The 14989-nt window shown below is 48.7% G+C and overlaps 7 protein-coding genes across 7 annotated transcripts; 3 read left to right on the forward strand and 4 right to left on the reverse strand.

Moving 5' to 3' along the window:
• Nucleotides 1–763: 763 nt before the first annotated feature.
• Nucleotides 764–4782, reverse strand: RhiXN_06698 (aspartyl protease; the record flags this gene model as incomplete). The annotated part of the gene is made up of 19 exons (XM_043326514.1): nucleotides 764–958; nucleotides 1024–1043; nucleotides 1103–1195; nucleotides 1260–1346; nucleotides 1445–1593; nucleotides 1670–1761; nucleotides 1815–2095; nucleotides 2161–2424; nucleotides 2755–2911; nucleotides 2956–3078; nucleotides 3131–3153; nucleotides 3215–3353; nucleotides 3408–3427; nucleotides 3480–3572; nucleotides 3624–3710; nucleotides 3771–3916; nucleotides 3964–4033; nucleotides 4082–4378; nucleotides 4437–4782. 19 exons carry the CDS (start codon nucleotides 4780–4782, stop codon nucleotides 764–766), a joined length of 2682 nt encoding a protein of 893 aa, XP_043181946.1.
• Nucleotides 4783–4888: 106 nt separating this feature from the next.
• Nucleotides 4889–5388, forward strand: RhiXN_06699 (complex I intermediate-associated protein CIA30; the record flags this gene model as incomplete). The annotated part of the gene is made up of 2 exons (XM_043326515.1): nucleotides 4889–5024; nucleotides 5090–5388. 2 exons carry the CDS (start codon nucleotides 4889–4891, stop codon nucleotides 5386–5388), a joined length of 435 nt encoding a protein of 144 aa, XP_043181947.1.
• Nucleotides 5389–6356: 968 nt separating this feature from the next.
• Nucleotides 6357–7214, reverse strand: RhiXN_06700 (C2H2 zinc finger; the record flags this gene model as incomplete). Its single annotated transcript, XM_043326516.1, has 4 exons — nucleotides 6357–6413; nucleotides 6460–6516; nucleotides 6576–6689; nucleotides 6756–7214. The coding sequence occupies 4 exons, from the start codon at nucleotides 7212–7214 to the stop codon at nucleotides 6357–6359; spliced, it is 687 nt and encodes a 228-aa protein (XP_043181948.1).
• A 1843-nt stretch (nucleotides 7215–9057) lies between these two features.
• RhiXN_06701 (HhH-GPD superfamily base excision DNA repair protein) lies at nucleotides 9058–10757 on the reverse strand (the record flags this gene model as incomplete). The annotated part of the gene is made up of 8 exons (XM_043326517.1): nucleotides 9058–9164; nucleotides 9215–9437; nucleotides 9488–9612; nucleotides 9657–9744; nucleotides 9830–9870; nucleotides 9957–10153; nucleotides 10211–10272; nucleotides 10332–10757. 8 exons carry the CDS (start codon nucleotides 10755–10757, stop codon nucleotides 9058–9060), a joined length of 1269 nt encoding a protein of 422 aa, XP_043181949.1.
• A 407-nt stretch (nucleotides 10758–11164) lies between these two features.
• Nucleotides 11165–12025, forward strand: RhiXN_06702 (intradiol ring-cleavage dioxygenase; the record flags this gene model as incomplete). Its single annotated transcript, XM_043326518.1, has 3 exons — nucleotides 11165–11467; nucleotides 11522–11757; nucleotides 11809–12025. 3 exons carry the CDS (start codon nucleotides 11165–11167, stop codon nucleotides 12023–12025), a joined length of 756 nt encoding a protein of 251 aa, XP_043181950.1.
• Nucleotides 12026–12188: 163 nt separating this feature from the next.
• RhiXN_06703 (ornithine decarboxylase antizyme protein) lies at nucleotides 12189–13301 on the reverse strand (the record flags this gene model as incomplete). Its single annotated transcript, XM_043326519.1, has 4 exons — nucleotides 12189–12289; nucleotides 12341–12939; nucleotides 12997–13182; nucleotides 13252–13301. The coding sequence occupies 4 exons, from the start codon at nucleotides 13299–13301 to the stop codon at nucleotides 12189–12191; spliced, it is 936 nt and encodes a 311-aa protein (XP_043181951.1).
• A 767-nt stretch (nucleotides 13302–14068) lies between these two features.
• Nucleotides 14069–14969, forward strand: RhiXN_06704 (ribosomal protein S5, N-terminal domain; the record flags this gene model as incomplete). The annotated part of the gene is made up of 3 exons (XM_043326520.1): nucleotides 14069–14187; nucleotides 14242–14788; nucleotides 14847–14969. 3 exons carry the CDS (start codon nucleotides 14069–14071, stop codon nucleotides 14967–14969), a joined length of 789 nt encoding a protein of 262 aa, XP_043181952.1.
• Between the last annotated feature and the right edge of the window lie 20 nt (nucleotides 14970–14989).

Here is a 14989-nt window from a genome sequence, read left to right on the forward strand (position 1 = left end):
TGTGTATCATTTACACACAGATGGCGGGGGTATAGTATAGGATTTCAGTCACTCCAGGAATCATGCCGGGCGAAGATATGCCAATCGGTAATTATTCAACAGTTGTCGATGTGTAATGTATGTCAACAAAGGCCAGGCACATCAAATGTCCAAGATGGTGTTTGTGATGAATGATAGGTGAGGTGATGGCAGGGTATCGGTGCCAATGTCACAGGCAGACTCCAACCACAATTTTGAAAGAAAAAAGGTCCGGGGAATATGTCCTTAAACGGAGTGGAACACGAGACACACGCACAAGCCTATCATTTGCCAAATCGATAAGACTGATAGACGAGTGCTTAACAACGACATGGCACTATTGCTTGCGCCACCAGCATGGGCACTCCTTGCATTAGTTGCTATATTGCGTGAACAGTCGTAAGCGCAATTGCCCAAGGTCGCGGTCGTCGGCATCCGGGAGAATTAGGACGGAACATGTCGGATCAGTAATCGATGTATACATTGCATATAGCCGTGCCGTGCACCGACTTACCATTGGTACTCAATGGAACCGGCTCACCCTTGAGGCCCACACTTGACAACTGGGCAAATCCGACCGCCGGTGGGTCGTACCTGAAAACCGAGTACACGTTCTTCTGTTCTCACACGAGCATGTTGGGAATAGAGGTCAGAGGCTGAAACCAAGGACTCGAGGCAATGAATAGAGGTTATTTACCAGAAAAGAAGCGCCAATATACCCTTGGAAGGAGGTAAGATATTATTTTTAAGTTGAATGAACTTCTGATGGCGACGAGAGGCGCTTTGTAATCAGAGACTTACATTGGGGAATTTGAGCGTTATCCGGGTCTCCCAAGCTCGTCTCGAAGACCGCCCCGACGCATGTGTTGGGAGTGCTGGTAGTAAGCACAAAATCATCTGATGACATTGCCCATGCGCGACCCCCGAAATTTAGAGTCGACTGAGGTCGATTCGCTTGTCAGCCTGATTGCGTACCGAAAAGTAAAAGCGCGGGTGGAGTCTTACCTCGACGCGCTGTGAACATGCTTGCTCGCCAGGAAGAACGTAAGTCCATGACCAGTTTGTTAATATCCCTCGGACTTACGCAGTGTCCAAAAGCCTTCTAGCACCCCTTCGGCTTGTTTTGCCCCAGGAATTGCGGCGTACAGTTTCCTAACCGCACTTGGAGGCCCGCCAACTTATGCAAATAGCGATATTAGCTTTCACGGAAATTACCCGCGTAGGTCGGGTCTTAGACTTACTCAATGACGTTGCGGTGTCGATCGCGGCTAGTGCGGCCGATGTGTCTGAGGCGACGGTCGAGATCTCATTTCCGTTCACGGTAATGGCTAGGAAAAATCACGGGCGTTAGTCATACTGGTGAGCTAAATCTGACAGGAACAGAAACTCTGGGACGGTCGCAAAATGTCCTTCTGGCCGAACTTACAATGGATTGGAATCGCCCAAAAAGTGGGGTTTGAAGCATACGGTAGCGAGACAAACTCGATGTCACCAGTGTACAGGGCCTCGTTGGTACCTCCCAAGATGAATTCCCCACCAAATTCAGCATCGCTTGCAGAAGAAATATTGCCATATCTATTGCCGCCGGTCAGCTCGGTTGCAATACTGCCGAACTGCGGCCGTCGGTCTTTTGGCAGAATCATTGGCTTACCTCGTCATCCAAAAGCTCATCACGGGTTCATCCCATTGGTTGTTGGAGACGAGGGTTTCCCAGAATGGTGTTGCTTGAGATGCAGCCAGGTTCTAACCGGAAATTCAATCCCGTAGTGGTGCCGCTCTACTCGGAGATCACACACCTTGAATCCTAGGCCCATTAGTCCTGCAATATTACCCGGAACCGGTGTCCCTAGCGTGTAATTCACGAGTCCCCAGATTTGGTTCTGAACGGTAAAAGCGGGAGATGACCCAATGGACACCACATCATTTACAAGTGACCCTCTAACAGATCCGATTCCATAGGCGATTGAGAACGACGAAGAGGAAGGTTGTAGAGTTGATGAGGTAGCGGGATCTATTTTCTTCCCTGTACAAGGGGCGCACGCAACACTTTGTAGCCACATATCAGAAGAACCGGTATCTAGAATAAAATACAGTGATGTTGGTGAGTAACTATCATGACCGTTATTGTGGGTAAACACTTACCAAGAATAACCGCGTATGACTGAGGCGGCGTTCCAACCTCCACCGAAGCATAGTACATGACATCCATATTCTGGTTTACCATGTCCTCTTGGATTATGTTGCTCCTGGTGCTATAACTCGTGCTACCATACTTTCCCCCATACTTTTCCTGTAGGCCTTTTCTCTCCGCAGCGAAGTTGAGGGTGGGATGCGATTTACCTCGGCGGATAAGAGAGGCTGAAGAGACTGATACTGCCTTACGAGGGCGTGGTACAGCATGTGCTTCTATCTCATTTATCAAGCAAGTAAAAACCAGGAGCCATAGCGCAGTAGAAAATGTCCGAAAATTCATAAATGAGCGACTGGGTCATGGACTAGCACAAGTTTACCAAACTGTGTAACATTTATCAATTAGCTGTCAATTCCATGGTCAGCCGCCCCTGGCCGATCAAGAACCCTGAGAAGACGATCGAGGCAGACAATGTCCACAATAGTCGTAGACCTAGTTTCAAGCTAAATATTGTTACGCCATGGTTGTAATCGCACATTGGGTCTGAATCACTGTTGGCTCTAAAAACGAGATTTTCAACTACTATGACTGAACATATTATAGACTAATGACCGAGAATGCAACGACAGTGTCATAAAAGAGCAGAATCTCGTGTGGTATCAGAAAATCAAGGTAAAGGCCCCAAGAAGCAGTGGGACGAAAGCTACTGCGGTATTCATGCCCATTGTGGATATGCCTCCATTTGGCGATGGCCCCGAGGTGCTAAACGTTGGAGCAACAACTGAAGTGCTTGAAATGTTGCGCACAGCGGTGGGGGTTGGAGCAGTGGTCGGAATGGGCTGTTGCAGAAGGGCCCCTCCAGCGGCAGCGGAGAGCTGCGCGAACCCAACTGACGGAGGCTGGTATCGGAAAACGGAGTAAACGTTTTTCTATAAACGAGGAGTGAGGCCTGTATCGAAAGGATCTTTTCTATGCCCTTACCAGGAATGCATCACCCACAATCCCTGTCAAGCAAGAAATATGTAAGCACCAATTAGGAGAACAGGGTATGATATAATGCCTCACACTGGGGTACGTCTGGATTCCCAAGCCCGCCCATGCTGACTTCGAAGATTGCACCAACACAAACGCTTGGATTAGTTGTCGCCAGTATGAGATCGGTTGGCTCTATAGGCCAGGTACGGCCACCAAAATTGAGAGTAATCTGTTAAATTTATGGATTGATGAACCGAGCGCGTGGATCAGTGACCATACTTACGCTGACAACTTGATTGCAAGCTATAAGAAAATTAGCGATGGATTGGCACGTCTAGACCCATATGATACATACGAAATACCCAATACCGCTCCAGGTTGCCTGTTCCCTTTCGGGCATTAGGGACTTGGCTGTAAATCTCAGCAACGATATCGGGCGGGCCACCAACTATTTCGCAACGTTAAAATAGTGAGGCGCAAAAGATAGGAAACGACGAACTCAGACTTGTGCCGGTGTCAATAGCGGCAAGTGAAGTGACCCCGAGGTTGGTGATAGTTATAGGCGGCCCCCCGTTGACGGTTATTTCTGAGTTCAGTTTCATAGATATTGGTACAAGTCGCAATTTGAGTAAAATAGTATACTTACGCCTAAGAGGTATTGACCAGTATGCCTGAACACTAGAAGGCATATCGATATACTCGACTTCACCCGTGTATAACGATGCATTCAAACCTCCCATTCGGAACTCCCCACCATATTCTTCTACTCGCACGGTAGAGATATTACCAAATCTAAAAAACATGAGTACATAAACCCGGCTTGGAAAAAAAAGGTTTACCTCGTCATCCAGAAGCTCATGAGCGGCTGAGACCATCTCCCACTCGTTACAAGGGCCTCCCAGAATGGGACTGACTCAGTATTAGATAACCTCTTGAGTAAGAATCGTTGGAAATTACCGATCCTTTGTCGCACGTCATAACGAACCTGGAATGCCAACCCAAGTAACCCCGCCGATCTCCCGTTCAACAATACACCCGATGCCTGTGTGACCAACCCCATAACTTGGTTGTCGACCGCGAACCCACCTATCTCTACATGATCCGAGACGATGGTGCCTTGCACAGATCCAGAGCCATAACGAATCGAAAATGGTCTGCCTGTTTGTTGCAAGGAGGAGGATGTAGTGCTGATTTTGGCTCCATCACAGGCTACACAGGCTTCACTTTGAAACCATAGGTCCGAGGATCCGGTGTCTTTGTTATTACTTGTGAGAAACTCCGAGGAGGAAAGATGATTTCGGAGCAGACTCACCAAGCGCAACCCCGTAAGCAGTTGGCGGCGTTCCGACGTTCATGAAAGCGTAATAAGACAAGTCTCCGTTTTGGTTGACCATCGACACGCCACCCTCGTTCTGTCGGGGCCGAATGGTGATTGCCCCGTTCGTGTGATATTTTGCGTCCAAGGCATCACGTTGCGCAGCCAAGTCATCGGGAGAGAAAATTCCGGTGTGGGAGCGACGGATTAGCGGAATATGAACCGATGGCGTTGCGGTTGCCGCTGACGCAAGAGATAATAGCAGTAGCGATTTCATGATGTGCCCTGGGCTTGTCGTCGTGTGAGGTGAGGAAGCTGTGAGGCAAAGGCCAAGTCGATCCATGACGTGAACTTAGGCCGTGTCACGTGAAGGTGATCTTGGCGTTGATCGATGTGTACGTATGCCCTGGATGGCACTGTGATCTGCGTGTACGCTCTAGCCTTGCATGATGTCTATTTTAATCTTTCCGCCATGGTGTTTCAGCGACTGGGAGACAGTGGATGACCGCATACGTGGTGGCAAATCGGTTTCAACGCTTCAAGAGCGCAATGCAGGCGACGGAGTATGGTTTAGTGGAACGCTAGGTTCAGACTCAGCCTACAGGCCAAGAGCTTTACTACTCGCCACTAACTCTGGAACTTCGCAACAGACACAACCGCGCTCGGCGGTGCTGGATTTGCCTCCCAGCGCTTCCGCTTTAGCAATAACTTGCTTCGTCTCCCGAGGCCGGAATACCAAGGGATACGTGTAACACTCTCCCCACAACCGATCGCCTTACACAATCCCCGCGACTTCACGCTTGTTTTGAACACTGAGCCCATCACATACCGGCCAGACGGTCGCGTAGAAAGTCGGGTCGCCTGGGAAGCTACGTTCACAGATTCCGCCCCGTCTTGCTACTTTGCCATTTGTCACGTTTCGCGCAACCTATCGAGGCAGACTCGTTGACCCTGCGCCGGTATTTGATCCTCTATTATATACGACTTATCTTTGATGTGTCGCTCGGCGTTCGGCAAGCAACACGGGCCCTTCGAGCTGCACGTTTTGAGCGTAGAAGCGGTAATAAACCCTAGTGCTAACGCTCTGTGGTGGTCCTCTCTTGAATAAATAACTTTATGCATCCACTATAACAAATGTATCCAGTTATCAAGGAATGTAATATCGTTATATGCCCGTTTTAGTTGACCTTCGCTATAGATGCTTACTTCGGAGTAATTCACTCTCGTTTACAATTTTTAGATAACACCAGATCTTCTGTCTATACTCGTTACGTGTGCTCCAGTACACATGTATTAATCGAGTATAGTGACCATAGATATACGGGTTTGCTTCCTGAGTTTCTGGCAACCCTACAAACACGAATTTCTAATGCGGTGCATGCGTGCTATTCAGGGCTACCGATCGATAATAATGGCAGCATAAGAAGCACTCACTCTGCGATGGATATTATCTGCTCGACAATGAGAGCGCTGATGTGATATGTATTACGAACAATTGATTTCATTATCTGTTCTGTTCAGTAGTTGAGCTGCCCACACACTCCTCCCAAGCTACGAAGCCGAGTTTCCACTAGTGTACCAATATAGCTCGCCGGCTTCCTATATTGTACCTGATCATACCTATATTACTGATATATGAGGGTCACCCTCGATTTGAAGGCTGAGGACCTCTGGATCCGATCGTTATGGCCATCAAATGATTCTTCAGCCTCCCAGAACCTACCAACACAAACTACTTGGGATACGATATCTAAGCTGCGGAACCCTAGTTTATAACAGTTTAAACAGCGCGCATTCATTTCATATAAACTTCAAATATACATAGGTTAATACAGCCAACTACGGATACCGCATAAACCGCCGGATTATGCGGCATTGATAGTATAATGACAAGTATAACAATATTCTTTCAATATTCTATTTGGAACCGCCAGCACTCCCAGTACACTGAGTGACAACCAGATGTCGCTGAACCTAAACAAGGGTGAGACATGATCATCATGCTAACAGCCGAACTCACTGCATCCTTCCTACTGAACGAACGCTGGCAATTGGGACATTTATGAGGGCGCTCGCTCTACATACAAGGTATACGTGCTTAGTAACACTAACAGGCTGCTGAATGCGCTTTCTCACCTTGTGCGTCTCTAGGTGTCTCTTCAAATCATGGGCCCGTGCGAACCCAGAGTCACAATGTTCGCATACATGGGGCCGCTCCGTCAAGGGGCCGGGAGGCGCATACGGCGAAGGCTGACCGGGAGGAAGACCGCTATAAATATCATGAGTATTATATCTTCCGGTTTATAATTTTAGAACTTGCAGTGGAACTCGAATCGCGTTGGCAGGAGGAACTGGTAGGTAGCTACTACCCGTCTCGGCAGCGTAAGGCTGTGGGGGGATTGGTCGTGGTTGTGGGGCCCGGGCCCCTTCTGGAGGTGCATAACGATGCCCCGGCGACGCCGAGGGGAACGGCGTGAACTCGGGCAAAGTGCTTGTACGCTGTCGTTCTCTATATGCCGGATCGTCCATCGAGCTGGGATGGCCTGATCTGCGTGTATTCGCATCGTCTGCGGCCCGGTAACGCTGAGAGCTACCATGAGCCACACCTAGATCTTGTTGAGGAGGCGTATTCCCAGAATTTGGTCTTGACCGGCTGTCCCGGGCTGCAGGAAAAGCTTGAAAGGGTGGAAGATCGCCGTCAGGACCAGATGTACTTAAACCAGAGCCGGATCCATAGTAGGTGCTGTCGTGCGATGAGTTGTGTGGGTGAGACATTGTGAGATGGCGAAGAGAACTCCGACATAGAATCCTTTTTATGCACACATTGGGCGTCGAATTTTCTGAAAATGGTGTCTCTACAAATTGCCTACAAGGTTGGAAGAGTTTGTCACTCCAGCCTAGTTCTCCTTTTTCGACCAGCTCGTATGTTCCTATCAATACATTAGTTAGGCTATTCGTGTAATAGCAAGGTACTTTCTTCCAGCCGTTCGGCGCCGACCAAACCCGAGGAGCGCTACTGAAACACAACGTTCTAGTCACCACTGCATAGCGTAACCTTGACCGCCGTATGATGGTGAGTCAAAATTCGAACTTGTAGCCAAGGGCATGGAGACCAGGGTTCTGGGGCTTGCGACCGCCACGAAGAACCCGTTAATGCTCCCGCCAGAGTGGGGCCGATTCCCAAGCAGCCTTGCCAAATCTGTAGATCATACAACTTGATATGAGTCTAAAATGATTCGCGCTGCTGCCTGAGTGAGAACTTCAACGGTAAACAGCATGACCAAAATGCAGATCCTACTAATATACCTCTAGCCCTGACCCCTAATCATGTCGTCTGGTTGCGCTAAATTATACTAGGAAATATGTTAGATAACAATTTATAAATTGACTGGCCTGGAATAATAATACTGTTAAACAATTTCCTTTTTAGTAGGTTATTCAATCCGACGGCTTGAGCCTAAAGGGAACGAACTTAGGCCGGCTTTGTTGAGATGAGGCCTCACGCATTAGTATGTAGTGATTACGACACCCAGAGTTGGTCAGGGTGGATCGATTTACCGCAGAACTGATAAGTAGTACGCCACTGGTCCCTGAGATTGATCCAGAGCAGTAACTGCCGGCGGTAAGTACGGCACCCAGTCCATTGGGACACCATATCAAGGCCAATATAGTGAGTCGAAGCGCGTGAAAGTCCAAAGCAGTGCAATTTATTCGGCCGTTACAGGCAAAGATCGTTTCGCTTAGTTGTCAGGGAATCAAATACCATGATCCATCCTTAATCAAAGGCTGTTCAAGCTGAGATTAAAGTCAACAGCGGATTTTCAGGCGTCACCCGCAATATATACTTAGTCAATTCGTATGAGTGAGCAAACAACCTCGACATCCCATTTGGGGAGGAGCGCGCGCGCGGGAACACGGCCCGTCTGTGAAACAGGGCAAGGAGTGGCGCATTAGATTGACAGCCGACAGTCGATACAGTATCATGAAATTATTTTTTCGCCCTCATTTGCGAAACATTCAGCGATTCGTTGGCACTGCTGCAATATAAACTTGGTTTGATAACATTGGTAGCAACTAAAATCCCTAAGAAGAATTGCATTTGAAACTGTAGTAGTATTATGATCGCGGCGGAAAATAAATGGACATATGTGCCGCCGAAGTCAGCGAATATAAATAAACAAATTGAGGATATACAATATTAATCAACGTTAGTAGATATTATAAGATTCCACACTTTGTGTGTACTAACTCCGGTACTAAAAAGATATGGTTAAGATCGAATATGTTCTCGAATATATAATAGATATGAACCTACTTTTGTTGTATGACAGCCTCGTTAGGTATCCATCGAGATTCTACAGGTAAAGCATATTCCGTAGAAGTATCGGCCCGCTTACGCTTCGACTTTACACTTTCCTTGGCCTTACTAGCGTTGTGCAGTGCGCCCAGTTCCGGCGGATTGTCGCCATGCCATTCGACTATAGAATACACAACTTCGTATGTTTGTGGATATGTGAGAATATATGAGGAATGCTGCCAATATATTTTGGCGATTGGACCCGAGCCCCGGAGGAAGAAGATGCCAACAATTTGGGTAAGACTACAGACGGCATCGAGGTCAAAGCGCAGACGCGATCATCCCATCATCGTCTGATGCGTCGGGTGAGGCTTGGCTGGTGGAGGGTAGGTCGATCGTTGGAAATTCCCAGAGCCCAGCGAGAAGACCTTAATACGAGTTATTCAACCAATACAAAAAAATACTCGTAATACTATACCTGTCTCGGGACGTTTGGTCATTAGCCACCACTGGTCTCCACCAGCGCTAGTCCACTTCATGGTACAAACAACGCTTGTTTCAACTCGGGCTTTCTTCTTTTCTATCTTCATCGGAAACCGGACCACCGAAAAGCTGGTTGTGGGCAGAGGACTACAAATTCCACATATCTCTTCAATATCGGCAACCGGAGGTTTCGTTGTGGTGGTGGTAAGTTTCGAGATCTGGTAACTTGAATTTAGAAATGAAGTAAGTTAAACAATACACTACCGACCTCATTCGCCGCGCATCCAGCACTCAAAGGGCATTCCCCGCATGACGGATTGGTGGGCTTGCATACTGTGCTTCCTAATTCTATAAGTGCTTGGTTAATGTTTCCAGGTAGTGCGCCAATAGAGTCTGTATCGGTGTTAACTGGCCCTCGACCAGCACTGTCGCAGCACCCCAAAGGATATCAAGGGCTTGTTTAGACTTAGGGTTAGCGTATAGTGCAAGAGCGCGTGATAAGAGCCTCTGGACATTGCCGTCAAGCTGATCAATGATGAAGAGTAAGGGACAGAAAATGGGAAGAAGAATGTTAGTCAGTCGTTACAGGGCTGAAATTTGAGAAACTCACCACTGGTGCTTTTATTCCATAAGCGATAGACGCTACTGCGCCTGTGAAAACATCAAAGACAAAGATGTTAGCGTTGGCGATTTACAAAGGCCTGGGCCAGTATTGGGGGCAATCGGATCACTCATACCTGCAGTATACCGCCCCATTCCAGGGACTTCTTTCTGCATTACCCTGGCATCTTCTGGGATATGACCACCATATGTCTCCTTTACTTTTTTAGCAGCAGCGAGAAGGAATCCTGCCCTGCGGTAGTAACCCAGACCTTTCCAGAGGGCGTGCACATCAGCCAGCTCTGCAGCCGCCAATGTCTCGAGTGTCGGGAATCTGAGGTTAGCTGCGGTAAGGGCTCTGTTCGTTTAAAACTTTTATCGAGGTTCTTACTTTTCTAGCCATCGGTTGTAATACGGTATCACCGTAGCCACTTGCGTCTGTTGAAGCATAATCTACGAAATTCATAGTCAGTTATAAGTAAATGGAAGAATCGACGTCACTGGACATATACCTCTGATACAAGCACTTCGTATGCTCTCTGTCCCCTCTCCTGTTTTGCCAAATTAGGATCATAAACCTTGCGCCACGGCATCCCACGAACATCTCGCTGATTTTCAAACCAGTCTAAGAGTGCAGGGACATAAGGTAATAAGCGTGTGGGATCATGCCGTGAAGTAGCATGGGATTTCTCGACCGGGCCCGGGGCTTCCAGGGCATCGGTGCTTGCACTCTTCACTTTCTTGGGACCACGCGCAGCCTTTGTTGATCTTGAGATCACGCGTTTCCTCTTGGAGGCGGGCGCCAATTCCCTATCCTCTTCCTCCGAGCTATCAGTTATCGTGATGGGTTCGGTATATACGTCTTCATGTTCAGATCCGTCTATGTCGATTGCTATGTAATTGACCTTTTTCACGGCTCGAGATGACCGGCGAGACATGGGGAGAGTTCGGCGCTTAGTTGATTAGGGTCGGTCGTCTCGTTACCAGCATTTGTAGTCAGCGCTTACGGCATAATAGACACATTGTACATCTTAACCTCGGTCCAAATAAGTCAGCTGTCCCTATTTGTGTATGAATCAATGATCAACCTGTTGTTCTGCCCGGGCACTCTGCCGATGACAATAGAATGTAATAGGGACCCAATGAACGCGTGTGCACTTTCGGCAGTCTCCTTCAAACAACGCCCACCTTCATCACTGCTCTCTACCTCACACTAATCGAATAGCTTGAACAACCACCATCGCCCGCAATGGCTCTACAATCAGATATATCAACTCTCTCGACACCTGTATCTTCAATTCCTCTATCCACTCGCATGGTCTCATTCTTAGCAACTGCCGGCGCCATGTTAACGACTGAAAATCCGCTGATCTGGAGTTACACGCGAGGGGCCGCACATCCGCTAGCAGACATGTCGGGCCCATATTACATATATGGTGCACCTAACGTCAACTTTGCGCCCGGCAAGGCCGTGCTTGGTGCAACTGAAGACCTCAAAAGCGAGTATAACATCATGTGGTTACGCAGATCTCCACATCAGACTGACTCGGCGCCTATTATTTACACAGCCTCGCCCCTATTTTTATTTTCGGGTAAAGTGCTAGGACCAAATGGGGAACCTGTAGAGGCAACGCTGGATCTTTGGCAAGTGAGTTGGTTTTGTTGGTAAATACGGTAGCAATATTTCTTATTTAACTCCCAGGCAAATACACGAGGTGAATACTGGCTAAGCGAGTACCGAAACCGAGGCAAAATAACAGTAGATCCGTCTACCGGGAGCTTTGAGATTCTAACCATTCCTCCGGCTATTTATGCAATTCTGGGTGCCCAACGTGTGGCACATATCCATGGAATTATCACTGCCCCAGGTTATCAGTCGCTGATTACGCAGATATACCTGTGCCCCAAGAACGAGCCCACGGGGTTTCAGGTTGATTTGTGAGTGAATTTGGAGAGCGTTGGTTTGTTCATCTAAGGGCAATTGTGCAGCCTTACTATGATGCGTGGTAATCGCGAGAATATGATCAAGGGATGGTCGATTCCCACAGAAAAAGGTGATAGATACTGGGACTGGCCGCAACTCGAGTCGTCTGAAACGGAAACTGTAAAACTTGTGGAAGAGTGGAACAGCCGATTGGCCAGTCAACCCGATGGGTGGAAAATCACATGCGGAGCGTCGCAGGTGATAACTCTCAATAAGGCATAGAATAGCTGCTCGCAAATACGCATACTGTACTAGGGGTATAGGGTCGCGCAATGCACCCTATCATTTCGATTCTTCAAATAAATAACGCAGCGTTGAAAGGGAAGCAGACATAGATTCAGGAGCCACGAAATACAGGAAAATACGAAACCGTTACGATTGGAATTTATAACTCAATCCCGACAAGAACATAAGCAGGATTGGCAACAAACGGAGGTTTCTTGACGATTTGTCCGCTCAGATAAGTCAACGCATGAACCAAGTCACCTATGCGTCCTTCAGTATACAATCGCAAGACGAAATGATCTTGTTACTCACCGAGACCTGGCGTATTTTTCTCCAATGCAATCACAAACGCCGTGCACTGCAAGTATTCGTCGGCAAGGTCCAACAAAGCTGTAACGCTCTCCCGTAACATGAGCGCCTCAGCCCCACGTCCAATTACATAAAGGGTTCTTTCTTGGCCTGGAAGTGAGAGCACCACACCGTCCCACGTCGAAGCGTCAGGCGTTGCGCCTTGGCGAGATGTGATACGTAGAGCACGGGCATAGGGCAGTGCAGCGCGAGCGGCCTCAGAGTTAGGAAACAATGTGGCAAGGACTTCGAGAGCTGTCAGAGTGTTGGGATCATTGGACGAGGGACCGTCTTCGGGCGTCTGAGGAGGCGTCTGAAGTTGGCCAGTGAACTTGGAATGGTGACCGTGGGGCGAGGGGATGTTATGAGATAAATCGGGGCTTGAGTCTGGAGTCAGAGGATATTTGGAAGCATGGTGAGAATGAGAGTTGGGAATGGGGCGAGGGAATGAAGTAGAGCTTGGGGATGCGGGTATAGGGAGCGCTGGGGAATTGCGATTCCCGTAGCGCGAGACGTTGGGTTGCCTGTCACACAACCCAACGACCCACCAGACTTGGTTATATCTGGTGGGCATTTATCCGTAGGAACCCTAAAAACGCCACTGCAAACAAGACCCGCACATGCGGACAAGAGGGTCAATTTCGAGAAATTGAGAGATTGGGGGTTGATGACTCACCCCTGCCCCGCCAGAGAAGGTAGTGTTGTAGTAATGCAAGTCGGACTGTGCGCCTTCAATTCGGCACACAGCGAGAACACTGGGAGCAACGTCGGACCCCATCATTCCAACGCTTCGACGATCAGCGTTGCTGCAATCCCAATTCCAAGTGACGTTAATACTGGTACCTGGGCCCAGGTGACGATGATCTGACACTCACGAGGGGTAAAGACTAGATTCTAAATTGGTGATCGGTTTGGAATTCGACATCATTGCGTTTTGCCAACTTGGCTCTCGAAACTTGCAGTGAGAAAGTCTGATTGCATCACATCCGTCAGGTGCGACCAGCGGGTAAAATTTGAAGTCGACAGTAGCCAAAAGCAGAACATAAACTGAGTGAGCACCGCTTTCAGAAGACCAAACGTTAAATCGACTATTACTTACAGTGAGTGATTGGCTTGCAGTGTTGTGGAAAAGAACCGGGTGGTATGGCGGACAGGGCGAGAGGGGCCGAGCGCCTACTTAACTACCGTGCTGACACCTCTGTTGTGGTCTGTTTGGAACCGGAACAAACGTGCGAGAATATTCACTTTTGTCATTCAGCGCCCTTGCCTCGAGCTTCAGCCAACTGATTCACATCTTTATTGGCTGTATGCGTGGAGCTCGTTGATCTTCACATGCCATGTGATCAACTGTGAGTTCGTCACATTGTCAAGTGCTGTCACCATGCTATCATCAGCCAAGCCTGGAAGTAAGCCTTGCGTTGGGTCAACTATTTTGCAACCGCCTTTCTCGGCGCCTATTCTCGGCCGGAGATGCGGATGCAATTAGGGTCTGGAGTCGATCAACAATCCAAACGTCAGACAAGACTGTTCTAGGCGACTTACTCGACGAATTCAAGGTGAGTGTAGATCGTTGTGTTGCCGCTGGAGAATGCAAGCAATCTGCCCGTTTTCACGGCCTAAATGCGCTTGGTATTCGATGGGTGGTTGTATGCTTTCTGGATGGTCAGAAAACTGACTTTGACTTAGTGAAAAATGGCCGACGCTGCACCTCGTGGACGTGGTGGATTTGGACGTGGACGCGGCGGTGACCGTGGCCGTGGTGGACGTCGTGGCCCTCGCCGTGGTGGCCGCAAGGATGATGACAAGGAGTGGTGAGTCTCTTGCGTAATTCACACTCAGACTCTGTTGAGCCGTAAATCCCATAGGGTCCCCGTCACCAAGCTGGGCCGTCTAGTCAAGGACGGAAAGATCAAGTCGATGGAAGAAATCTACCTGTTCTCTCTGCCCATCAAGGAGTACCAAATTGTCGACTTCTTCCTCCCTACCCTCAAGGATGAAGTCATGAAGATCATGCCCGTCCAAAAGCAAACTCGTGCTGGTCAGCGCACCCGTTTCAAGGCATTCGTTGCCATTGGAGACTTTGACGGTCACGTTGGCCTCGGTGTCAAGTGCGCAAAGGAAGTCGCAACTGCCATTCGCGGCGCTATCATTGCTGCCAAGCTTTCCGTTGTTCCCGTCCGACGAGGCTACTGGGGTGCCAGCCTCGGTGACCCCCATACTGTGCCTTCCAAGGTCAGCGGAAAGGTAGGCTCAGTCATGTGCCGACTTATCCCCGCTCCCCGTGGTACTGGTATCGTTGCTGCGCCTGCGTCCAAGCGCCTGCTTCAGCTTGCCGGTGTTCAGGATGTCTACACTCAGGCCAAGGGAAGCACCGCGACCATGGGTAACTTCTTGAAGGCGACTTTCGTTGCGGTATGTAAAATCCATTGTATTCATTTTGAAGATATATTAATTTCAACTGGATTACTAGATTTCCACCACCTACCGCTTCGTTACTCCTGATCTCTGGAGGCAAATCCCTCTCTCCAAAACTCCCTACGAAGAATTCTCCGGTCATCTTGCTCTCGCCGGCAAGAAGTCCGCATTGTACTAGATTCATATGTCTATCTCCTG

Source organism: Rhizoctonia solani, chromosome 7 (assembly GCF_016906535.1).
Source record: "Rhizoctonia solani chromosome 7, complete sequence".
In the NCBI taxonomy this organism is placed as follows: Eukaryota; Fungi; Basidiomycota; class Agaricomycetes; order Cantharellales; family Ceratobasidiaceae; genus Rhizoctonia; species Rhizoctonia solani.